At 47.0% G+C, this 25,717-nt stretch overlaps 1 protein-coding gene across 2 annotated transcripts in view; it reads right to left on the minus strand.

Annotated features, from left to right (window-relative positions):
• Positions 1 to 1,956: 1,956 nt before the first annotated feature.
• Positions 1,957 to 25,717, minus strand: part of ZHX2 (zinc fingers and homeoboxes 2) — a 177,294-nt gene continuing 153,533 nt past the window's right edge. For both annotated transcript variants that reach the window (XM_043879110.1, XM_043879111.1), the window contains 2 exons: positions 19,057 to 21,811; positions 1,957 to 3,218 (listed from right to left, as the gene is read on the minus strand). In XM_043879110.1, coding sequence (XP_043735045.1) covers positions 19,061 to 21,577 — 2,517 coding nt within the window. In that variant the 5' untranslated portion in view covers positions 21,578 to 21,811 and the 3' untranslated portion in view covers positions 1,957 to 3,218; positions 19,057 to 19,060. The remainder of the gene's footprint in view (positions 3,219 to 19,056; positions 21,812 to 25,717) is intronic.

The raw sequence follows: 25,717 nt of genomic DNA on the forward strand, positions 1-25,717 counted from the left end.
GCTGGTTTCCTCTCTTGGGCAGGGAATTAGCTGGTGGCTCTGGGCTAATATCACACTCGCCATCTCAATGGGAAAAGAGAACTTTCTCCCAGCATCTGAGAGCTTGTGCATCACACTGTGCCCGGCTTGATTGCTGAAGTGCCAGGCTCGCTTTGTGGGAAGGGAGTGGGTCCCTGTGATGGGCAGCCCCTCAGAATTAGATGAACAGAAGGGGAGACAAGTAACCCTAAAGGAATAGATGTGCGAAGAGGTATGGGGCAGACAAGACCAGCGGGTGTTCACGCCCCTCCGTGGCTTCCACCCCACATGTCCATCTATTCCCCTTAACCACCTTTCTCCTAGTTTCTGCCACCCTTTAATCATTCCCAGGGGAGAAGACACAGCCTGACATGTTTTGCTGAGTGCTTCAAAGAGTACAACCCTCTGCCCTGTGTATTTTCATTGCAACTAATTAGCAAGGCTTTTTCTTTGGTGCAGAAATTAAATATAAAAAGACAAAAGTTCTGGCAAGGTTTCCCTTTGGTTTCTTCAGGCATTTGATAGCATCTTACGCTGCCTTGCTGGGAGAGTTAAATTGCTTGAGAGTGGCAAGCTGAATGGCAAGGGTGGTGAATAGTGGGATGGGAAGGCAGCTGACTGCCAGGGGAGAAGCTGGAGGGGGGTGCTTGGGCTGATGTTTATTAATGGGCTGGGAGGACAGGCAGCATGAGGAGATGAGGCTGTGGATGGTCCACTGCTCAGAGCACAGACAGGAACAGCAGTGCAGGACCAGGAGAGGAGCCAACTACAGCCACTTTTCAAATTTTTTTTTTTTTTGGATTAAGGGAAGTACAGGATGAATTTTTCTTTTTGTTTTTTTGGCAGGAGATAGTAGAGTTTAGAGGAGGGGTAGATAAACTGGCCAGAAGTCTTTAAGTTTCTATGAAGATGAAACATCTAGACCAGGGGTCCCCAACCTCCAGGATCTAATGCCTGATGATTTGAGGTGGAGCTGATGTAATAATAATAGAAATAAAGTGCACAATAAATGTAATGCACTTGAATCATCTCAAAACCACCCCCACCCCGCCCCGCCCCCAGTCCATGGAAAAATTGTCTTCCAGGAAGCTAGTCCCCGGCACCAAAAAGGTTAGGGACTGCTGATCCAGACCACAGATTCCTAGCATGGGGCCCACAAGCTGGCAGCATCAGCCTCACCTAGGAGCAATGGATGTTCTCTGGTCCACCCAGACCTACTCAATCAGAAACTCTAACCAAACATCCAGGTGATTCTGTGGGCTACTTGAGCTTGAAAGGCACTGGCCTAAATGAGGGTCACCTTGAACAGTGAGGGGCTCCTTAAACCTTACCTGGGCAGAGACACAAAAGTTGACCTTCTGGGTAAAACAGCAGTTATCTTGGTCCCCAGCAGCCCAGGAGGGAAGAGACTTACCTGAGGTCACCCGAGAGGCAGCAGTGGCCTACAGGCCTCATTCCCACACCCGTGCTCTGCAGAATTTTTAAATTTTTAATTTAATTTTGAACAAAATGTTTATTTGTCTGCCCTGGATCCTTGTTGTGGCATGAAAACTTAGTTGTGGTATGTGGGCGGTAGTTCCCGGACCAGGGATCAAACCCGGGTCCCTTGCATTGGGAGCGCAGGGTCTCAGCCACTGGACCACAAGGAAAGTCCGCTCTGCAGTATTTTATGAATCTATTTATGAAGACCCAGGAGAAGTGTGGGCCCATCACTTCTCCGTGTCACAGAGATGCGGTGACGATTCCCACACTGACATCGACCCCTGGTTTTTATAGTCCCCCCTGTGCTGAAAACCCTGCGAGGACCTCACTTGAGGCAGGACGAACGATGAGGAATGTGGCCATAACGGATTTGAATCGGGGGTGGGGTGGGTGGGCTGGAACTCTTGTGCTGTGCCCTGGGAAACAGACAGCAGTGAAGAACCAGGAACAGAGGAAAAGGTTATAAAAATGTTTAGTCTTTGCTTTATTGAGTTACAACAAATGAGCAACAAGTTAGAAAAATTGTTTTTTTTCTTTTTTAAACTCCCTAACATTTTATTTGTGCAGTGTACTCAAATAGGGGGCAGTGGGATGGGGGGAGGGGACTGCAAACACAATTTATATTGCAACATTTACACCAGATGTGTCTCTTGGTTTTTCTTCTTTAGAAGTTAGGACTAACTGAGAAAAAAAAGTGCACTCATGAATCTAAAATTGGCCCAAAACAAACACACAAACAAAACAAAGAAAAAATCAATTCGTGGTGAAGCTTCAAGCTGAAATCTTGTCCAATACCACACTGAGAAAAGGCAGTTAGGAACAGAAATGAAAATCAAAGCTGTTCATCTTTGTACTACCTAGATAGCACAATCTCTCTTTGTTTTACTTTCACAAAATTAATGATAACGCTAATGCACTTGTGAGCCCTTTCTGCTGGTTTCTAAAAAGGGGCTCAGAGGGTAGCCACCTGCCGCCCAGTTCTCCTGGCCCAAGGGTTGACCTCAGAGGCCAGGCCATCAGAAAAAACCAGACTGGCCTGGGGGCAGTTCAGAAAGCCTTGTGCGTGGCTAAACAGGGACCCCCAAGGGCAGCTGGGGAAGAACTATAGAAATGGATTTGATTTGGAAGATCTGTCATCCGTAAACCCCTCTCCAAGCTCAGACAGAGGCCTGAATCCCAGCCCTTTTCTCCGGAAGAAATCTCGCAAATTGCAAACTATCTTTAAAAAATGAACTCGCCCTACCTAAAATCCAGTAGATATAATGGCACTAATGCTAAAACCCCCCTCCCCAAAATTAATAAAAATAAAAAAAGAAAGGAAAAAAAGAGAAAAGCACATGTGATCAGCCCTCCCTCCTGGAAAAAAGACCTTACAATGATAGAGCTGGAAAAGGAAGTTGCCCTCAGTTAAAAAGGTAACAAAATTCCCATGTTGTACAAATTGGTTCCAGTATAGCAAGAGGTGGGGGCCTGGGCGCAGGAGCCAACTATTTACAGGGACCCGTGGAAAACGCAGTGGTAGGACTTTGGCACTAGGAGCAGTTCCCACCGGGCCTCAGGGACGTGCGTATGTGCCGAGGCAGCGGCAGGCACACGCAGCAAAGTCGTTCCACTCGGAGTCTCAGGCCAGGGTGGCCCTCAGCTGGGGAGGGACGTTCTCTTCTTTCTCTGAAGACAGATTATTCCCTGCATCAGCACGGCAGTTCTGATGGACTTCCCTAGAAGGACGACACAAGACCAGAGAGACAAGATGTCAGGGAGATGACTGTCATTCCCTGCATGCAAGGCATCGGAGTTGGGGTGGGGGAGGTGGCCTCTCCCTGGCTGTTCTGGGGAGACACTTCCCAAGTCATCCTGGGGTCGGAGGATGGACAGATGCCCTTCACATGTGGGGCCTGTTTTAAAGAAACGAGTGTGTGTCCTGAGCATGGTCTGACATTATGGGAAATGCCTTCAGAATAAGGCCTTTGAAAACAGGATGACTCTCTGGGCAAGTGAAGGAGGTGATTCATTTCATCATGACAAGACCCTTTTCTTGTTCCTGGAAAGGCAGCCAGTCACCATGGTTCCTCAAAGATGCCAGAATCAGACAAGTCTGGATTTTGGTCCTGACTTCTCTGTATGGAGAAGGAAATGACAACCCACCCCAGTATTCTTGCCTGGAGAATTCCATGGACAGAGCAGCCCAGCGGGCCCTAGTCCATGGGGTCACAAAGAGTTGGACACGACTGAGTGACCAACACTTCTCTATATACTTGCCATGGGGCCGTACACATGTCACAGTCTCTCTAGGGCTTAGTTTTGCTCCTGTAAAACAGGGATGGTAATAGCATCCACCAGGTAAAGTAGTTGTGATGAGAAGCTGATATATGAAATATTATTTAAAATACTGTCTGGCATGTGGTATTATATGTGCTTGTGTTGTATTTGTTAGATGAAACCTTTTCCAAATGTGATAGTCTATATAATGGTAATACATAAGATGAGAAATTTTAAGTGTCTTTTTATCTCTTTGTTTTTATGTTTAAAATTTTATTATTTTTTAAATTGGAATATTGCTTGACAATGCTGTGTTAGTTTCTGTTGTACAAAGCTGATTTCCTTTGTTGTACAGTAAAGCAATTATACTCCAGTTAAAAAATAAAAAGAGAAAAAAATGTATTAATGTTTCTATCAACCCTCAGAGGTGTAGATATAATTATTATTCCCATTTTACAGGTAAGGAAACTGAGCACAGAGAAGCTAAAAAACTTGCCCAAGATCACCCAGCTAGAAAGTGGAAGAACCCAAATTCCAGCTCAGGCAATTTCCAGAGCCCGTTCTCTTAATAGTGTTCATTAAGAATCAGCATGGAGAAGTGTTTAATTCTTACAGACTTTGAAGTAATGAAAATAGTCCAAGGACCTTCTTATGGGTTGAATTGTCCCTTCTTTATCCCTAAAGATGTGTTGACATCCTAACCCTTAATACCTCAGAATGTAACCCTATTTGAGGACTTCCCTGGTGGTCCAGTGGTTAAGAATCTGCTTTCCAATGCAGGAGATGAGGGTTCGATCCCGGATCAGGGAACTAAGATTCCATAATTGCCCCTTAGCTGTGGGGCAACTAAGCCCACGCGCCAGAAGTACTGAGCCTACACGCACCAGAGCTCACGCACCACAACTGATGTAGTTGTGAAGACCTGATACAGCCAAAGAAACAAATAAATACATATAAAAAGAATGTAACCCTACGGAGATTCCTTTATGGAGGTGATCACCCTTAACATGAGGTCTACAGGGAGGGGCCTAATCCCACAGGATTGGTGTCCTAATGAAAAGGGAAATTCTGGACACAGAGAGACACACAAGGAGAACATCACGGGAAGATGAAGGCAGAAACCGGGGTGATGTATCTAGAGGCCAAGGAATACCAAGGACTGCCAGCAACCCGCCAGAAGCTAGGAGAGAGGTGAGGAACACATGCTCCCTCACAGCCCTTAGAAGGAGGCAACTCTGCCAACACCAGCCTTCTAGTCTGCAGACTGTGGGAGAATCAATTCCTGTTGTGTAAGCCACCCAGTCTGTGGTACTGGATGGCAGCCCTGGCAAACCAAGGCAGACCTCCATCTCCACTGTGGGCTCTGGGGAGCCAGGGATCCTGAGCCAGGAATCCAAGGGCAGGCTGGGGGCTGTGAAGTACGCAGTCAGTATTCCATGAAAGGCTGGAGGGGGGTCAGGTCTGCAGATTCCTGAAGCCACTGGCTTTTTCGTTGCCTCGTTCCTGGTAAGGCCATTTCACAGCTTGTTATTGTGTGGTCATTTCTTTGGCTGAGAAGGCCCTGAGAAGCCTTTTTTTTTTTATGCAGGGGACCACGGAGAAGGCAATGGCACCCCACTCCAGTACTCTTGCCTGGAAAATCCCATGGATGGAGGAGCCTGGTAGGCTGCAATCCATGGGGTCGTTAAGAGCTGGACACGACTGAGCAACTTCACTTTCACTTTTCACTTTCACACATTGGAGAAGGAAATGGCAGCCCACTCCAGTGTTCTTGCCTGGAGAATCCCAGGGACAGGGGAGCCTGGCGGGCTGCCGTCTATGGGGTCGCACAGAGTCGGACACGACTGAAGTGACTTAGCAGCAGCAGCAGCAGGGGACCAAGAGCAAGAAGACCAGACTTAGCCAAAGGCATCAGCAGATCATCTATATTGTGTCATTACTAATGTCTGGATGTCAAAGGTACCCGCATTTCGTCGGTACTCCTGACAGTAAGACTGAATACTGCAGTTAAGAAACCAACTTGTAACGGGAAGGCAGAGGGGAGGAAGGAGCCGGTACACCACCCGTATATAAAACTGATAGCCAATGGGAATTTGTTGTATGACTCAAGGAACTCAAACCAGGGCTCTGTAATAGCCTGAAGCGGGGGGAGGTAGCAGGAAGGTTCAAGAGAGAGGGGACGTATGTATACCTATGACTGATTCATGTTGATGTATGGCACAAACCAATGCAATACTGTAAAGCAATTATCCTTCAATTAAAAAAAACAACTTGTAAAAGAAATTGTCTGTGAATGAAATCAGATTCCAGGGGTGTCCTTGGGATCTGGTACCACCCAAAAGGGATCCAGGAAAAGTCATCAAATTGTAATAGCCACAGGGATCCTTACAGGTGATGCTGCCAACATCACTTCTTTCACAAGGGAGAAAAAAGGAAGCTTGGGGAGGAAAGGTGATTTCCCCAGGTCACATAACTGCTCAGCAGCAGAGTGAAAAGTGATAACAATCATGGCTGCGATAACAGTGAGAGTAGCTTAAATGTATCTCATGCTTATTATGAGCCAGGCCTGATACTAAGTGCCAACAGGGGTCATTTCATTTACTTCTTATAGTAACCTGGTAACCTCGGAGGTAGGCCTGCTCTGTGGTGAAGAGACGGGGTTTAGTGAGATCAAATGACGTCAGGCAAGTGGTAAGTGGTGGAACCTGCATTCCGCTGGGGCCAACCCAACTTTAACTGCCTCTCCCAACACCTGAGCTGCATCTGGCCTCCTTGCCTTGTGCACATACGCTGCCTGCAGGGAGCCACAAGGTGACAGGAAAGGGCAGGTCTGCTGTAAGACACGGGCTGGTGTGCATACCTGTGGCTGATTCATGCTGATGTTTGGCAGAAAACAACAGAACTCTGTAAAGCAATTATCCTTCAGTTAAAAAAAAAAAAAGACAGGGGCTGGTGGTCCCGAGCACCCAGAGAGGACCACATGCCTATCGCTGTTACCATGCAGATACACACACCCAGGACGGGTACATGGGCCACAGCCATCTGCCTGCTGGGCTCCGCAAAGAACAGTTTCCCCCAGCAAACAGGGTCTTTTACTGACTTTGGAAAGGAGACTCCTGGCTGAAAGTCCATCTGAACAACTCTTGAGACTCCAGGAGGGACCTCCCTAGTGGTCCAGTGATTAAGACTCTGCCTTCTGAGGCAGGAGACTCAGGTTCGATCCCTGGTCAGGCAACTAAGCCAACGCGCCGCAAGGAAGACCCAAGCACAGTCAGGGTAAGAATAAATAAATAAATAAAGACTCCAGGAAACAAGGCCCAAGGTGGGTAAAGAGTGATTGTTTGTACTCCCCACCAGGCCGAGGAACGCCAGCTCTGCACAGGACTGTGGGCCCCCACGGTGGAGCAGAGTGGAAAGAAAAGTGGAGTCAGAGAAAACTGGGTCCAGGGCCAGCCATTTCTGAGCTGTGTGCTGAGACCAGTTACTTAGCCTTCCGGGGCCTCATTTCCACAATTCACAACCAGGCAGCTGCTGGGAGGGTAACAGATGAGGTATGCAAAACATACGGGTGCTCCAGAAATATTGTTCTGCTTCATTTTCCCTTGAGGAAAGCCAGGTGCAGAACTACGGCCTTAGGGGTATGTGAACTCACCTGTGTGTGAGACTATACACATCTTGTCTCTCATACAGAAAGCTGAACCCTGTCTCTAGGTGACTGGTAAAAGTTGCCTTTCATTTTTAAATTTTTTAACTGGAGGAAAATTGCTTTACAGTGTCATGTTGGTAAAAATTTGCCTTTTAGATAAACCTCAAAATTAAGGTGGTTCTCCATCTAGCATTTTTTAAAAAGAATGGAAGTAGAGTTGATTTACAATATTCTGTTAGTTTCAAGTATATAGCAAAGTGATCCTATATATATATACACACACACACACATACATATATATATATATATATATACTATTTTTCAGATTATTTTCCATTATTATTATAGGATATTGATTAGAGTACCCTGTGCTATACAGTATATCTTCGCCTCTTATCTATTTTATATATGGTAGTGTGTATCTGTTAATACCATATTTCTAATTTATCCATCCCCTCTCTTTTCCCTTTGGTAACTATGAGCTTATTTTCTGTGTCTGTGGTGTGTTTCTGTTTTTTATATAGATTAATTTGTGTTATTTTTTAGATTTAACATATAAGTGATATCATGTAATATTTGTCTTTCTCTGACTTCACTAGTATTCTTTAGGTTCATACATGTTGTTGCAAATGGCAATATTTCATTCTTTTTTATGGCTGAGTTATATACATATATATATACGCCACATTTTCTTAAGCCAGTTGTCTGTTGCTGGGCACTTGTGGTATCTACACGTCTTCGCTATTGCAAATAGTGCTTCTGTGAATGTTGGGGGTGCATGTATCTTAGTGTTTTTATCTTTTCCAGAGTGGGACTGCTGGATTGTATGGTAGTTCTATTTTTAGATTTTTAAGGAATATCTTTATTGTTTTCCATCGTATTTACACACCAATTTACATTCCTACCAACAGTGTTGGAGGGTTGTCTCTTCTCCACATCCTCTCCAGTATTTATTATTTGTAGACTTCCTCATGATAGCCATTCTGACAGGTATGTTACCTCATTGTGGTTTTGATTTGCATTTCTCTAATATAACTGGCATATTGAGCATCTTTTCATGTGCCTGTTGGCCATTTCTGACTTTTTTAGAGGAATGTCTATTTAGGTCTTCCGCCCATTTTTTGATGGGGTTGTTTTCTTGATATTGAGTTGTATGAGCTGCTTGTATATTTTGGATATTAACCCCTTGTTGATTGCACAATCAGCAAATTTTTTTTTTTTCCTCATTCAGGAGGTTTCCTTTTTGTTTTGTTGATCGTTTCCTTTGCTGTGCAAGAGCTTTTAAGTTTGATTAGGTTCCATTTATTTATTTTTGGCTTTATGTCTTTTGCCTTGAGAAACTAAGAAAACATTGCTACTATTTGTCTGAGAATATTTTGCCCCTACTCCCCTTTATGAGTTCTATAGTGTCATATCTTACACTTAGATTTCTAAACCATTTGAGTGTATTTTTGTGTATGACGTGAGGGTGTGTTCTCTCTTCACTGATTTACACGCAGTTGTCCAGCTTTCACAACACCACTTGCCGAACAAACTGTCTTTTCTCCATTGCCTAGTTTTGCCTCCTTTGTCAAAGATGAATTGAGTATAGGTGTGAGTTTATCTCTGGGTTATTCTGTGCCATTGATCTGTGTGTCTGTTTTTGTGTCAATGCCATGCTGCTTTGATTATTTAGCTTTATATCAACAGTATAGTCTGAAGTCTGGGAGGGTTATGCCTTCAGCTTTGTTTTTTTGTCCCCCGATGCTGAAGTTGAGACTCCAATACTTTGGCCACCTGATGCAAAGAACTGACTCATTGGAAAAGACACTGATGCCGGACAAGATTGAAGGCAGGAGGAGAAGGGGACGACAGAGGATGAGATGGTTGGATGGCATCACTGATTCGATGGACAGGAGTTTGAGCAGGCTCTGGGAGATGGTGAAGGACTGGGAAGCCTTGCATTCTGCAGTCCGTGGGGTTACAAAGAGTCGGATATGACTGAGTGACTGAACTGAACTGAGGGTTGCTTTGGCCATTCTGAGTCTTTTGTGGTTCTGTATAACTTTTAGGATTATATGTTCTAGTTCTGTGAAAAATGTCATATGAGTATTTTGATAGGGATCACATTAAATCTGTAGATTGCTTTGGGTAGTGTGGTCATTTTAACAATATTCTTCCAATCCAGGAGCATGGGATGTTGTTCTATTTCTTTGAATCATATTTCATTTCTTTTATGACAATATGTTTTTCCCTGTCTTATGGGTATGAACATGTATAATCCTCCAACTATGTATTAATAAAGAAAAATAAATGCTGAACAAGACCATTAAAAAAGCCACAAAAACCAGACTGCAAGGCCAAAGGGTGACCTGGAGAAGGGGAGACACGGTCACTGTTTTTTGGTTTTTGCAGTATTCCCAGATGTCTGTGGATGGCCTCAGATCTGGGCGGCACTCTTGGAACTGCTGGGCTTCAGTTCTCGTTTGACCTCTCCCAGGGTGTGTCGTGGTGGGCAGGAGCTGGGCTGTGGGAGCTGGCAGCACTCTCAGAGCGAGGCTGGGAAGAACCTGGACACAGAGGGCACACAGCCCAGCCCTGTGGCCTTGCCCCTTGGGCAGCGCCCCTGTCCCAGCGGCTGGCCGCTTCCCCAGAAGGCCCTGCTCCCGGACACGCTCAGCTCACCTTGTTAAGTGTTCCCTTGCCAGGGCCTGCACGGCAGCTGTCATCATGATGTCTTCAAATTGCCTGGTTAATCGTACGTCCACAGTGTTCACTGCTACCCCCTGCCCACCCCGTCTCTCCCACCACTGCGTCTGGCTCACGGAGGATACTCAAATGTTTGTTAATGAATGAAACACGGGAAGACAGCACAGTGCTATTAGAAGTGGCTGCTTAAACAAGATCGGTGACGAAGTTCACATTTCATTTTTTGTTGATTTTTTAAAGAGTGGGCAGGAGGAGAAGGGGGCGGCAGAGGGTGAGATGGTTGGATGGCATCACCAACTTAATGGACGTGAGTTTGAACAAACTCCTGGAGGACAGTGAAGGACAGGGAAGCCTGGCGTGCTGCAGTCCACTGGGCTGCAAAGAGTTGGACACCACTTAGTGACTGAACAACAACAGTGATCTTTACTTAATGTGGCCTCTTGCTAAGCCCCTGGGCTACTACCTGGACCCTTATCACTTAGTCAGGGACACTCGCCCCTGCAGAGAACCAATGGCCCAATGGGTCACTTAGTCCCACGGCATGAGATCACAGCTGTGGGGGAAACTGCAAGGTCACTGGGCCCCTTTCCTCGTGGCCACTCTTCAAACATTCCCACCGGGTGGATGTTGCACTTCTCCCTGAACACTGCCCAGGATGGGGGACCCGCTGCCTCCTACAGCTGTCCCTTTCTATCTTGGGGACACCTTGGAATGTTAAAAAGCACTATCTAATTCTTTAGCAAAATCTGTTTCCTTATTACTCTGCCTTTGGGGAAGCATGAGACAATTAGAATTCTTTTCCCCTGTGCCAGCTTTCTGTTCCTATTTCTCCTTAATTTTCCCTGTAGGGATTTCCCCTGGGCCCTGTGGACTTGAGAGAGGACACCACAGTCCCTGAGACAGAAACACAAGCACTGTGACTGTAATTTGTTAGCTCAGTAATATTTCTGAGTCCAGCTTTCTTTTGCTGGGAGGGGGCATGGGTGACAAGGAAAAAGAATAAGTCATTTCCCAGTGGATGCGGAAAATTTCGCACTATCCCAAACTGACCCCACATTCGGCCTTGGTCAACTCTGGACATCTGGCTAAGGCTCTTTCTCTGAAGCAGTTTGGGGACCTCCTGGGGACCTTGCAGAGACTTGTACGCCAGGTGGGTCTCCCTGCTTGTGGAGATGTTCAAAGGCAGAAGGAATCAGGGGCCACTGGGTCTTCCTGCTCCTTTTCCATCAGTGGATATTATCCTGTGGAACTCAAAGAATCTGAGCAAGTGGAATTATATTTTATTTGTCAGGAGGAGACATTAATTTTTTGTGTGTGGCTGCACTGGGTCTTTTTGTTGAAGTACAAGGGGGCTCCTCTCGTTGTGGCATGTGGGCTTAGCTGCCCTGCACTATGTGGGATCTTAGTTCCCTGACCAGGGATTGAACCTGAGTCCCCTACACTGGAAAGTGAATTCTTAACCACTGGACCACCAGAGAAATTCCTTGGAATCCTATTTTAAACTCACCAGGTAGACTCTTGACACAGTTACAAGTTTGGGTTTGAATTCCAGCTCCACAGTTTTCTAGCTCAGTGACCTTGGGCCAGTTACTCTTCTGTGGCTCATTCTCATCAGACAATGAAAATAATGTCTTTGGAGAGTTGTTAACACACGTGAAGTGCTTGAACAGTGCCTGGCATAGTAAATGCTCAGCAAATGTCACCCCTTGTTGCTTCTGCCCCCTGTCCCCACCTTGAGATGCAGGTGCAATGAACACCCCAAATCATGAGCTTGTCCTCGTGCGGCCCCAACTGAAACAGTCAATTTGGAAAGGCAAGACGGCCAAGTTCTCCACATGCAGAAGATTGTGCAACTTCTGAGTTGTGTCCATTGAGCAGGTGCTGATGCCAAGGCCAGCCCCTATTTTGGGGCTTTCATTTATATTATCTCACTTGGTCACAACAACAGACAAGGCTACTGGTAAGTGCTATGGACTGAACTGTGTCCTACCCCCAATTCTATGCTGAACTCTAATCCCCAGTGTGACTGTATCTGGAGATACGGGGTCTTTAAGGAGGTGTGTGCGTGCTGTGCTAAGCCACTTCAGTCGTGTCCAACTCTTTGCGACCCTCTGGACTGCGGCCCGCCAGGCTCCCCTGTCCATGGGATTCTCCAGGCAAGAATACTGCAGTGGGTTGCCATTTCCTCCCCCAGGGGAATCTTCCCGGGGATTGCATCGCTGACTCTTACGTCTCCGACGCTGCCAGGTAATGAAGGTTAAACAAGTCATAAGGGTGGAGCCCCAATCCAACAGGACAGGTATCCTTATAAGATGAGGAAGAGACAGCGGGAGGGGAGATGCACAAAGGAAAGGCATGTGAGGACAAAGAAGGTGGCCGTCTGCAAGCCAAGGAGAGTGGTCACATCAGGAACTAACCTTGCCGGCACCTTGATTTGAACTTTTAGCCTCTAGAACTGTGAGAAAATAGATTTCTGTTCTTTAAGCTGCTCAGTCCATGCTCTGCTATTTTGGCAGCCCTAGTTGACTAATACAGTGAGTATTAAGTCTGTAGAAACTTTAACCAGAAAAAGGAACAAAATGTATAGGCATGTGGGTGTTCTAGAATTTTCTACCATCCATCTTCCATTTACCACCAGGGAAGAAAGTTCTCAACATCCAGACATCTGCAAGATGACTTTCCTTCTATTTTTTTCCTAAAAAGATTTACTTATTTTATTTATGACTATACTGGGTCTTCATTGCTGCACGCGGGCCTTCTGCAGTTGTGGTGAGTCGGGGCTACTCTCCACTTGTGGTGCTCAGGCTTCTTATTGTGGTGGCTTCTCTTGTTGCAAAGTGTGGGCTCTAGGGCCGCCAGCTTCAGTAGTTGTGGCTCTTGGGCTTTAGAGCACAGGCTCAGTAGGTTTGGTACATGTGCTTAGTTGCTCCGCAGCATGTGGGATCTCTCCAGACCAGGGATTGAACCTGTGTCCCCTGCATTGGCAGGTGGATTCTTTACCACTGAGCCACCAGGGAAGCCCGATGACTTTCCTTTTGCTCCTTCCTTAAGCATTTCAGAGGGTCTCAAACTTTGTCTACCGGGTTATACACACAGAATCACATATAGTCTTTATTGGTAAGTGAGAGGAGTTTCAAGGGAAAATTTGATGATTTGTGAATCCACCTAGCATTCCATTTTTTATCTCCTGTGCTTCTTTGAAGTGTGAACTCAGGCAAGTCACAGCCACAGTAGCCACCTTTCAGGTTCCCTGACGCACCAAGTTCCCTCTTGTCTCAGGGAGTACGTTGTCTTTGAGTATGTTGTCTCTTCTGCCTGGACTACTACTCCGCTCTGCCCAGCCAACTTCTACTTAACCTTTTGGATTTCAATTCATCCACTTCCTGTTCAGAGAAACCTTGCCCAGCCCCTTGCTGCTACTGCTAAGTCACTTCAGTTGTGTTCGACTCTGTGCGACCCCATCCCTGGGATTCTCCAGGCAAGAACACTGGAGTGGGTTGCCATTTCCTTCTCCAATGCATAAAAGTGAAAAGTGAAAGTGAAGTCGCTCAGTTGTGTCCGACTCTTTGTGACCCCATGGACTGCAGCCTACCAGGCTCCTCCATCCATGGGATTTTCCAGGCAAGAGCACTGGAGTGGGGTGGCATTGCCTTCTCCTGCCTAACCCCTTAAATCAGGTCAAATTGCTCTATAGTCTCACAGTTCCATGCATCTTTCCTTCAGAAAATCTTGTCACCTGGCAGCGTTTCCTTTTTGTCTGATGGAAGATGATTTGATCAAAGACTATGGGCTCCGGATCTTCCCAGGTGTCACTAGTGGTAAAGAATCTGTCTGCCAGTGCAGAAGTTGTAAGAGACGTGGGTTCGATCCCTGGGTCACGAGGATTCTCTGGAGGGAGGCACGGCAACCCACTCCAGTATTCTTGCTTGGAGAATGCCATGGACAGAGGAGTCCGGCAGGCTACAGTCCATGGGGTTGCAAAGAGCTGGACACGGCTGAAATGACTTAGCACACACAGCATGTGGGCTCCATGACAGCAGGGACACGCTGAGTGCCGCAGCCTTCTGGAGCCTGGCACTGCAGGCTTTCCACAAATACTGATGGATGAATGAGCCAAGGCTCTTATTGTGAACGTCTCTGGGCTAGTTATTTCTCCTCCTTGGGGCCAGCATCCTTCCTCTGAAAAGTGAGGGGCTTTGATTTCATTATGTTCTTAAGTTGCTACAAGCTGCCTAAAGTGCAGGGGAAATTCCTAGTGTGAGAAGCTCTGGAATTAGATAAAAGGAAGTGATAGCAGTTAACTCTCCATGAGGTACCAGGGCAGTGAGGCTAATGTACAGTCCCTGAGAAGCATCACCCAGTAAATAGCTAGTGATTGATTCTCCAATAGACCTTTCCCTCAAGCTGCTCACACATGGAAAGCAAACTGTCCCCAATTCCTCTCCCCTGACGGCTGTCATCTGATGGGACTAGTGAGTGATGGGAAAAAGAATGAGGAGAAGCAGAGGACTGAAATACCAGACCCTGGGTAACTGGAAGCCAACTCTCTCTAGTAATTCTCAGGTTGGTTCAATAAACCACTGTAGAGCATCTGTTCTGAATCAGGCACTGGGGGATTCAGGGATTAATTGGAAATGGTGCCTGCCTTCAAGGATCTGGTAGAGGAGAGACGGGGAAATAGTTAACTACAACATTTTCACTTCTCCATCCATCCATTCACACATCTGTATTTAGATGGCTAATCTGAACAGATTATGGGGGTATACATATCCTGGATCCTAAATTGTAGCTAGGCTTCAAGAATTGGCAGCCTTGAATATTTTAAGCAAGTTGAACTATGGAAAATAATTTTTTTCCTGACATTTTCACAGAATTTACCTCTTCCCCAAAGCCATCCCTAATTCTCAGGAGATGGAAATTGGCAGAAATCAGGAGGCAGCAAAGTAGTGAATGAATAGTTGTGTACTAGAGTTCAGTTCCGTATAGAATGAAGACCTGACCACAGCCTGTTGGTCTAGCCTGGGTGGTGATGGTGGTGCACTGTTGGCAAGGTGGTGGGCCATGGTGGTTGGGTCAGGCACTGAACTGACAGGTGAGGAGGGGCTTTACAGGCTCACCAGTCACCAGCTGAGGAAACCAGGGCAAGCATTCCTGAGCCTTAGCTTGGCCTCCCGTAAAATGGGCTTCCATGGAGGCTCAGACAGTAAAGAATCTGCCTGCAATGTGGGAGACCAGGGTTTAATCCCTGGGTTGGGAAGATCCCTGGAGAAGAGAATGGATACCCACTCCAGTATTCACGCCTGGAGAATTCCAAGGATAGAGGAACTTGGTGGGCTACAGCCCGTGGGGTTGCAAAGAGTCAGACACAACAGAGTGAAATGGTCTTCCCAGGTGGCGCTAGTGGTAAAAACCTGTCGGCCAATGTAGGGGATATAAGAGACATGGGTTCGATCCCTGGCTTGGGAAGATCCCCTAGAGAAGGAAATGGCAACTCACTCAAGTATTCTTGCCTGGAGAATCCCATGGACAGAGGAGCCTGGTGGGCTACAGTCCATAGGGTCACAAAGAGTCGGACACGACTGAAGCGATTTAGCATGGCAAAAAATGAGGAAAGAGCCATATCTATCTTGGAGGGTTGTCAAGAAGTTTAAATAACTTAATAGATGTGCTGGCAAGAATGCTGAGCACATAGCATATACAAATACAGAAATTCTTCATGGAAGTAGAGCTGGGCTACTCCATCTGGCCAAACATCAAGGCATACGTCTGACAATCTTTGGCTCGAGCATTTTGACTCATTTTTAGGAAAGGAGTTTCTTTTTTGGCTTCTTATGGGGACAGGTCTCTCAATGAACGGCTTGATAATGGATGGACCCAGAGACTGAATCAAGGTGATCCCATTCACGGCTTGGGAAGGATCCCTTATCTTTGCATCTAATCTCAGGGCCAGGTGAGCCTGGACAGTTACTGTCCTGAGCCTTGCCAAGCTTCAGCCTGAGGAACTGACTGGGGGCGGGTGGTAGTGGGGGTGGGGGGGACACTCACTCCCACAGAGGAAACCCCATCCTAGAATCAGCTCTTAGCTGCTTACCCAAGTTTTTATTTTATTTTTTTTAATGAAATCAAAACCATGCATTATTTCTAGGATTATATGTGTGGCAACTGCACTCAACTGCAGGTTCCTAGATAAATATGTGTTTAAATAAAGACATCACTGAATATTTATGAATTTCAAGAGACCTCTGTGTTTGGTTCATAAAAGCTGTGAAGTAATTCTGGAGAGTTTTTTTTTCCCCCTTGAGGTTGAAAGCTTCCTCGAAGGGGTGTCTTGTCAGGAGAACTTTCAGGCACTGCCAGCAGCACAGATTGAGGCCCCTTCCTTAAAACGATGGCATCTGAAAAATATCAGGAGGCTCATTAGGGATATCAGGAGTCTTCAGGTGCTGAGTAGATCCTAGCATCTTGTTTAGGGATATTTTCTAGCACACACTTGTGGCGTTTGCCATCAATAAAAAGAGGTTCCTGTGTGTTCCTGTTTTTTCAGGGAGATGGCTACTTCCTTCTGCTGCTCTGTCGCTTAGTCGTGTCTGACTCTTTGCGGCCCCGTGGACTGTAGTCCACCAGCCTCCTCTGTCCGTGGGATTTCCCTGGCAAGAATACTGGAGTGGGTTGCCATTTCCTCCTGCAGGGGATCTTCCTGACTGAGGGATCAAACCCGCGTGTCTTTCGTCTCTGGCATTGGCAGGCAGATTCCTTACCAGCTGCGCCACCTGGGAAGCCCTTCTCCTTGTCTGTGCACTTGGCTAACTCCTTCCTAATCAGCTGAGTCAGCTGTCCCTTCCTCCAGGAAGCCGTCCCCGACCCCCAGCCTGGGTGCCCCTTCTTGTGCTCCCCCACAGCTGTGCACGTCTCCATCACACAACGGAACACCCTGGCGAATAAAGGAAAGAGTAATTTCCTCTTGGTTGGTTGACTAAGCTCCAGGGGATTGAGAGCTCTGTGTTCTTCACCCTGTTCTCTCTAGTGCCTAGCACAGTTTTCCGCACACAGTAGGTGCTCAGAATGTATCTGTTAAGTTGAATGGAACCCAGTTGTCTACTATGTGGTAGGAGGAAAAAGGCATCATGTAGACATGTTTATGCACCAGAAGAAATCTAGAGCAGAAGGCCGGGCAACCTATAAGTATTCACACAGAGTCTGACTGGACAAAAAAAAATTGCTCCTTCATTTCAATATGGGAGATATGAGCTGGACTGGTGGGATCTTTTTTTTAAAATTTAAATTTATTACTTTATTGTTATGTTTTAGTTTGGCTGTGATGGGTCTCAGTTGCACCATGCAGGCTCTTAGTTGTGGCATGTGGGATCTAGTTCCCTGATCAGGGATTGAACCTGGGCCCCCTGCACTGGGAGCATGGAGTCTTAAATCACTGGACCACCAGGGAAGTCCCAGCAGGGTCTTATAAGAAGCAAGAAAATGGCCAGAGGGAGAATGGGGAGGTGGCACCATGGATGATGCCCTTTAACCCCTTCCTATCACCAGCCCCCGTTCCTCACCCCCAACATATTACCACTTCCTCTGGAAAAGTTGGAGGAGAAAGACGTGATGGCATTCTATGCTTGGCTGCTCATTAAATTGCTCTTCTAATAGCTGAGGGGACTGGCTAAAATAAGGTTTCCAGAGGACTTTACTTGCCAGGTGCCTTGTTTTCTGACTGGATAAACGAATTAATGAGTGACATGGCTGGCCAAAGTTGTCTGAGTTCATAAATAAAGAGGTACGGTAATCTCCAGGGCTCTCTTGGGGAACTTATCCATCATTCTGGAGGTTCTACCTTTCATTATGTTTAAAGATGACATGGGTGGGAGCGGGAGGTGTCTGTTGCCTTTTAAGTGACCTCTGGAGAAGTCAGCCCAGGCAGACTGTAAATCGTGCATCTCCATGCTGGACCTAAGCTGCCCTTGGCATACCCTGGCTTTGGCCAAGGTAGAACTTTCCCTCCTTATCCTCCCTGCTACTATTCCTCTCCACCACCCCCTCGCCCCTTTTCTAAACTTACTGCAGGCTCTGATTTGCACAGACCTCTGGTGAAGCGCACACACCAAGGGCTCGGTGGCACGTCCCATTATGTGGATGACATGGCCATTAGTAACCATGGTAACCTCCCTTCCCAGGCTTCTGTGGCTCCACAGACCTAATTTATACCAGTCTCGTCCAGATTTGAAGGGGTTCTGGGGACCCCATCAGCCCAGCAACAAGCAGGGTTACTTAATCAGACATACTCGGGGGCCCCTGCCTTTAGCCACCACAACACAAACACCAGGGGCTTTCAAAACCTTCCAGGTTAGAGAAAACAATCCCACGTTTTTATTCAGTAAACTTGGACACTTAACTCTTAAAAAAAACCCAAAAGGAAGAGGAAAAGACATATCCTTTCATGTTTGTTTCTTATAGCAGCAAACACAAAACAGGCCTTGTGTTGTGTTAACCTTGTTACCAGACTTTAGAATGGACAGACGCCCAAAGGCCACAGGCAGTGATGTTTCTGCCAACCAGCGTGCCTGTGTGTGCTAAGTCACTTCAGTTGTGTCTGACTCTGCACGACCCTATGGACTGCAGCCTGCCAGGCTCCTCTGTCCATGGGATGCTCCAGGCAAGAATATTGGAGTGAGTTGCCATGCCCTCCTCCAGGGGATCTTCCTGACCTAGAGATCAAAGCCACATCTCTTATGTCTCCTGCATTAGCAGGCAGGTTCTTCACCACTAGTGCCACCTGGGCACCGCCTCGCAAATAAGGATGTAAATCTGCCAGCCCCTGGTTTTCTTCCTTTGTTTTAAAAGAGCTTGAAAGGCGAACACATCATCTGCATCAACAGCCCTGTACCCGATAACTATCAACACAGGCAATGGACAGAAAGAAGCCCAGCCTCCCTCCCTGGCTCCCCGGGAACAGGTGGCATTACCTGTCTAGGCCTGGCCGGCTTCCGCTGGGCCGCTATCCGAGTCCGAGTCGGCCAGCTCCCCCGTGCCTTCTGCCGCCGTCTGACTCCAGCTGTCCGACCTGTCGGAGGCGGCGTCCTCCTCTCCGACCGTCACCTCCACCCAATCCACGACGCCCGACTCCTCATTCTCGTCGCTGGCCTGGCCGTCCCGGCTGTTGCCTTCCGACCGGTCCGACATGGCCTCCGAGGGCTTTGCCGGCAAACTGTCTTTCGTCTGCTCGCCACCTGCCTTCCCTCTGGGTCCTGGCTTCTCCAGGTCCTCGTCACAGAGCTTTTTGGGGTCCTTGTAGTACTGATGACCCCCCTCACTCCCGTTCTTCGGGTTCTCGGTGATGACGGTCTTGACCACTTTCCTCGATGGGGCATCGTAGCCGTGATCGTCTGCCACGTGCTGCGGCTGGTACTGCTCTAGCCATTTCAAGGTTCCAGTTTTGAGCAAGCATCTGTTCTCCTTGAACCAGCGCACGATTTCAGTTCGCACCAGGCCGGTCTTGGCTGCCAGCTGGTCATACTCCTGTGGGGTTGGCCACTGGGTTCGGGCAAACGTGCTCCTCAGGAGATGAACCTGCTCTTGACTTTTTGTAATCGCTGGTGAGGGGCTGGGCAGAGAGCTGGCCAGCTGGGCACCGGAGAGCTGGTCAAGGCGGGACAGGGCACCGTTGGGGGCCGCCGCGTCTGGCCCTTTCTTGCCGGACCCCATGGAATCCAGGACGGCCTGCTCCATGCTGTCCCGAAGCTTGCGCCTCTCCGAGAACCAGGAGTCGATCTCTCTCCGGCTCAGCTTCGTCTCCACCCGCAGCCTGTCCAGTTCTGCTTGGGTTGGGAAAGAGCTTTTCAGAAAGCTGTCTTCCAGGATCTTCACCTGACCTTGGGTTTTCTCTTTGAACTTCTGTGGGGCGAAGTCTGGGTACGCGTGGTACGTGCGGCCGTGGCGGGAGGCGGCGAGGGCCAGCTGGTCTTTGGCGAGGGATTCGCTGGTGATGTGGACGATGCCCCGTTGACACCGGTACCGGTGGTCACTGAACCACTTCTTGATCTCGCTCCTGGCAAGGCCGGTCACCTCGATGAGCCGGTAGACCTCAGCGTCGTCAGGGAACTGGCTCTGCAGGAAACTCGCCTTCAGGTGCGCTATCTGCTCCTTGGTCTTCTTGCGATCGCTGGCCGGGGTCAGCGAGGGGTTGGCCGCCTTGGGTGGGGGCTCTGGCACTTGAGCGACGTGGGGGCGCTTGGGCTCGGGGGCAGCCTGGGGAGTCACTAGAGGTCTCTTCTGGCCATGGTTGGTCACTCCAGCCACAGCGAGCGTGATGGGGGAGCAGGAGACGGTCGCTGGCCCGCTGGTCACCTGAGTCAGCACCAGGCTGGTCTGGCCGAGGATCTGGCATGGGAGAGCCGTCTGGAGGATGGGCTGTGACATCTTCGTGGGGGCCAACTGAGCAGGCAGCACGGTGATCGTCGGGGGGACGGACTGGATGGTGCCGTTGAACATCTTCTTCCGGGCCTCCTCCACCTCCTCCGGGGACCAGCTGATGCCATGCTTTAAGCGCTGGGTGGCAAACCAGACTCTGATGTGCTCCTCTGGGTGTTTGGAAGCCGCCGTCAGCCAGGACAGCTCTGCCTGGGTTGGGTAGGGGAACTTGTTGAAGGAGTTGATCATGGTGGCGTTGGTATCCAGGGCAGAATTGTATTTGGTAGTGTTCAGTGGGACGGGGACCTTGGGGACAAGGTTGATATTTGGTGGAAGCTGGACAGAAGGCATGACGTGTCCTAGCGAGTCCTGAAGGAGCTCCACGCTCCCGAGTCTCGAGAGGATCTCAGCGGCATCCGTCACCAGGCGGGCGGTCCCTTCCACGTGGTTCTCGGGGGTGGCCTCCTCCGGCTTCTTGGGCACCTTCTTGGCATCAGCTTTCGGTTTCCCTGGCTTCATGATGGGGGTTTTACTCACTGAGATCCCGGGGTCACCGTCCCCACTTCCGGGGCCACTGGTGGTGATGGACACGATGTGGTTGGTGGTGTCTATGGACTGCTCCAAGACGGTCTGATTATTGCGCTTGATGAGCTTCAGCTTGAAGTTGGTCTCCCCGGGATGGAACTTGGAGTTGTGGTCAGACAAGGAGTCGTATTTTTTGGTTGTGAAGTTACATTCGGCACACACGTAGAGGGGGTTGAGGATCACGTTGGGGTGTTGCATGTCAACGTGCTCCGTGAACTCGTTCAGGTTCTGTGTGGAGTAGGGGCAGTATTTGCATTCGTAACCACCTTGGAGCTTTTTGGATTGGTTTTCCCCTGTAGATTTCACCTCTATCACTTCATTTTCTTTGGAAGAGTTTTCAGGTTCCGCGGCCCAAGTGTCCTTGGCTGATTCAGGCTGTGGCATGCCAATTCCCTTCTCTTTGGCCCTGTCTGCTTCCTCGGGCACATCCTGTTCTACCACTTGTGATGTCCGAACCATGCACGGGGTGGTGGATTTTCGTTTGCTTGCCATGTTGCCTGTCTGTGTGCAATGGCTTATTTGGGGGATGGGGGCGGATGGGGGCGGATGGGGAAGGGGCAGTGAAATTTTTGGAACTACTCAGATAAAAGGTTTTTGGCTTTATTGCCCCCTCCAATGGCTTTGGCTTCCCTTGAACGCTGAAGTCTAGTGCTTGAGTTTCCCGAAATGCTTTCAGCACAGAAAACTAACTGTTCCAACGGCAGAACGCAAGAGGCAGCATCATACCTATGGGACAAAAACAAAGACAGTGTCAGTTTCCTCAAAAAGACAGAAGGAAAAAAAAAAGAAAAAAAAAAAAAAAAAGACAGAAGAAACTAGCGATACTTTCCAAGTTGCTCCTGTGACCCATCCCGACCGGCACCCAAAGCAAACACCCAGGTAAGCACAGATGGCGTAAAAGCAGGTGCACATAAAAATGAAGGATCGCTTTCTTCTTCTCTTCCGTTCTCTGAGAAGGACAGTGGGAACAAGCCCAAAACAAACAAATGAGGATGCAGGGCACTCATTCATGTTTAGAGACCAAGGGATGCAGAAAAGCAACAAGGGTGCTGTGATATTATGAAGTGGTGGGGGTGGCGGAGGGAACCCTGCTGGTGAAGTGCTGGCTGGGTTTGCAAGTCACTTTTATGGATGGGACATCAGAAACAAGATGCTTATCTGGGGCTGGAAAGTGGCATGTATACAGGCATTAGAAAATGGATATGAATGTTTTTGTTTGTTATCATAAAAGGAATATCATTACAGAAAATGCATCAAAGTATAATAAAGAAAAACATCATCCCAGATATCACAGTTCCTTCATTTCTCTTGAACATTTCCCATTTTCACAAACATTGAGTAAAAGAAGGATTAAAACATGAAATTACATTTTAGGGATACACCACACACGATGTATTTGCCTTTGGACTTCTATTCCTAATTTCTGACTCTTCTTGACGAAATTGCAGTCAACATGCTTAGTCCTTACTTCTGATAACAACCTTTGGATGAATGCTTAGAAATAAAAGCAGTGGGTCCAAGGATGTCAACATTTTAAATTCTCTTGGCTCTTATGGCCAAGTTTTTGCTCCTCTTGGCCTTTCCCCGGCAGTGAATGAGTGCCTGACTCACCACTGAGATTACATGAAATATTACCATGAAAAGCCCTGCCAATTAGATATGGGAAAACTGTTTTAATATGCTTTGGTGCTTCTCTTGATTGCTAATCAGGATGAACAGTTTTCAAAGATTCACTTGCCATTTGTATTTTGTGAATTGTGGATTTATGCCATTTTTGTACTGTGATGCCCAGTGGTTTTATTATTAATTTACAAGTGTTACCTCCATATTAAAAATATTAGTACTTTTCTGTGTTGTTGCAAATTTTCCCAGTCTGTCATTTAGTTTTGCTTATGGTTATTTTTCATGTTTTACAGGTAGAGAATTTTTAATTTTTAGCTGGCAAATTTATCCATCTTTCTCATAGTGATTTTAGAAAGTGGTTCCCTGCTTTGATAGCTGAGACCTATTATTCTATGTTTTCTTGGAGTGTTTTGGCTTTATTTTTTATATTTAACTCATCTGGACTTGAATTGATCTTGGGATAAGCTGTGACATACAATTCTAACCATTTTTCTAGAAAGTTATCAATTATCTTAGTAGCATGTATAGTGTTATTTTTTTCTAACTTGTGAAACCACCCTGGTCATACATTAAATTTTTATAGGATGTTTCCCGATTATATCTGCTCTATATCTCTTATCTAGCTATTGAGGCTTCCACTTATGCGTCACTTAAATTTTTTTCCCCATAGATTAGAGCATGTTTTAGTATCAGGTAGAGTTCCTCTTTATCATTCTTTTGTCAAACAATTCTGGTTTTTTCTGATCACCTATTAATGTAAATCAGTTCTCATAAATCAGAATCATCTGCAAAATAAAATTCTGTTAGAATGTTGATTGGAATTTCATTAAACAAATATTAATTTAGGAGTGCAGGAACAATCTGGGGCTTCCCAGGTGGCTTAGTGGTAAAGAATGCACCTGCCCATGTAGGAGATGAGGATTTGGTCGCTGGGTCGGGAAGATTCCCTGGAGAAGGAAATGGCAACCCACTACAGTATTCTTGCCTGGAGAATCCCATGGATGGAGGAGCCTGGCGGTGGCTCCATGGGGTGGAAGAGAGTCGGACATGACTTACTGACTGAACAAGAACACTTTGCTTATAAGGAGGTAGGATATGTTAATAGAACCCCAACAGGGGAAGTGATGGGCTGGACCATGCTGAATGTCTGAATGCATGGACTTCTGTAGAGGACAGCCTTTCATCATGCGTCTACTAGAGTGGGGAGACTTGTTCTCAAACAGGGATAGCCGACATCCAGGGAGAAGGGATGCAGATGGCATATCCCCTTCTGTCCCTCTTGCTGGCGTGGGTTCAAGTCCCACTGAAAAGAGGTCTCAAGGTAGAATTAATGGACTTACTTTCAAGAGTAACCCTCTAGGGTGTGGGGGCCCACTTATCTGCTTAGGGGGTCAGGTGACAAACCTGAGCAGGACCCGGGAGGGGGGACCCCGCCGCCCCACCCCCAGTGAACCCAGAACCCTGCCCACTCTCAGGCATTTTCCTGCTGGACAATTTCCTCAGCAGTAGGTATGGGTCCCTCAAGGCACTGGGGAGGACAGGTCATGGGTACAGCAGGGCAGGGAGGAAGTGTCTTTTTGCTGATGACACCCAAACTGACATGTTCAGCTGAACATCAGACTCTTATTTTAAAATTAATTTAATTATTTGGCTGTGCCAAGACTTAGTTGCGGCACGCTGACCTTTAGTTGAGGCATGTGGGATCTAGTTCCCTGACTAGGGATGGAACCCAGGCCCCCCTGCATTGGGAGTGCTGAGTCTTAGCCACTGGACCACCAGGGACATCCCTGGAAAATCAGGTTCTTGATTTTCCCCTTCAAACATGGGTTCCCTCTTTCTCAAGTTCTTCATCTCCACCAATGGCTCTATCATGGCACACTTGGGCCAAAATGCTCTTCACCCCAACCCCAAATTAATCCACCAGCAATCCTGCTGACTGTCTTCAAAATAAACCAGTATCAGACCACTTCCACCTCTCCCTGCCTTGCGTAAGCCACGTCCATCTCCCGGCTGGAAACCTCCCACGGGCCTCCTGCTTCCTTCCTCTCTGGAGCAGCAGAGGAATTTTTTTCAGCTTCTTGATGGGCTTTATTTATGGTTCGAAATTCATTTTGGTACTGAAAAGGGCTTAAATGTTTTTTTTAACCTGCAAAGTTCTTTTTAATTGAAGTATAGTTGCTGTATAATATTATATAAATTACAGGTGTACAACACAGTGATTCACAATTATTAAAGGTTATGCTTCATTTATAGTTATTATAGCTATATCCTACACTGTACAATATATCCTTGTAGCTTATTTTATGCTTAATAGTTTGTACCCCCTAATCTCTTACTCCTTCCTATCTTGCCTCTCTACCTTCCCTCTCCCACTGGTAACTACTAATTTGTTCTCTGTGAGTCTACTTCTTCTTTGGTATTTTCACTGATTTGTTGTATATTTTAGATTCCACATATAATTGATATTATACAGTGTTTGTCTTTCTCTCTCTGACTTATTTCACTTTAGCATAATACCCTCCAAGTCCATCCATGGTGCTGCAAATGGCAAAATTTCATTATTTTTATGGGTGAGTAATATTCCATTGTGTGTGTGTGTACAGCACATCTTCTTTATCCATTCATCTGTTGCTTCTATATCTTGGCTACTGGAAATAATGCTGCTACGAACATTGGGGTGCATGTATCTTTTCAAATTAGTGTTTTGCTTTTTTAAAGAAATATACTCAGAAGTGGAATTGCTGGGTCAAATGGTAGTTCTATTTTTAGTTTTTGAGAAACATCCATACTATTTTCAACAGTGGCTATATCAATTAACATTCCCACCAACAGTGTATGAGGGTTCCCTTTTCTTCACATCCTTGCCAACATTTGTTATTTGTGTTCTTTTTGATGAGAGTCATGCAGAAGGAGATTTTAAGATAGTACTTTTTAATATTCAAAATTTACTTATATAAATAAGTAAAGAGGAAGAGGCAGGAGAGAGTGTCTATCCATTTTCTCCTAATA

Source organism: Cervus elaphus, chromosome 21 (assembly GCF_910594005.1).
Source record: "Cervus elaphus chromosome 21, mCerEla1.1, whole genome shotgun sequence".
Lineage (NCBI taxonomy): Eukaryota > Metazoa > Chordata > Mammalia > Artiodactyla > Cervidae > Cervus > Cervus elaphus.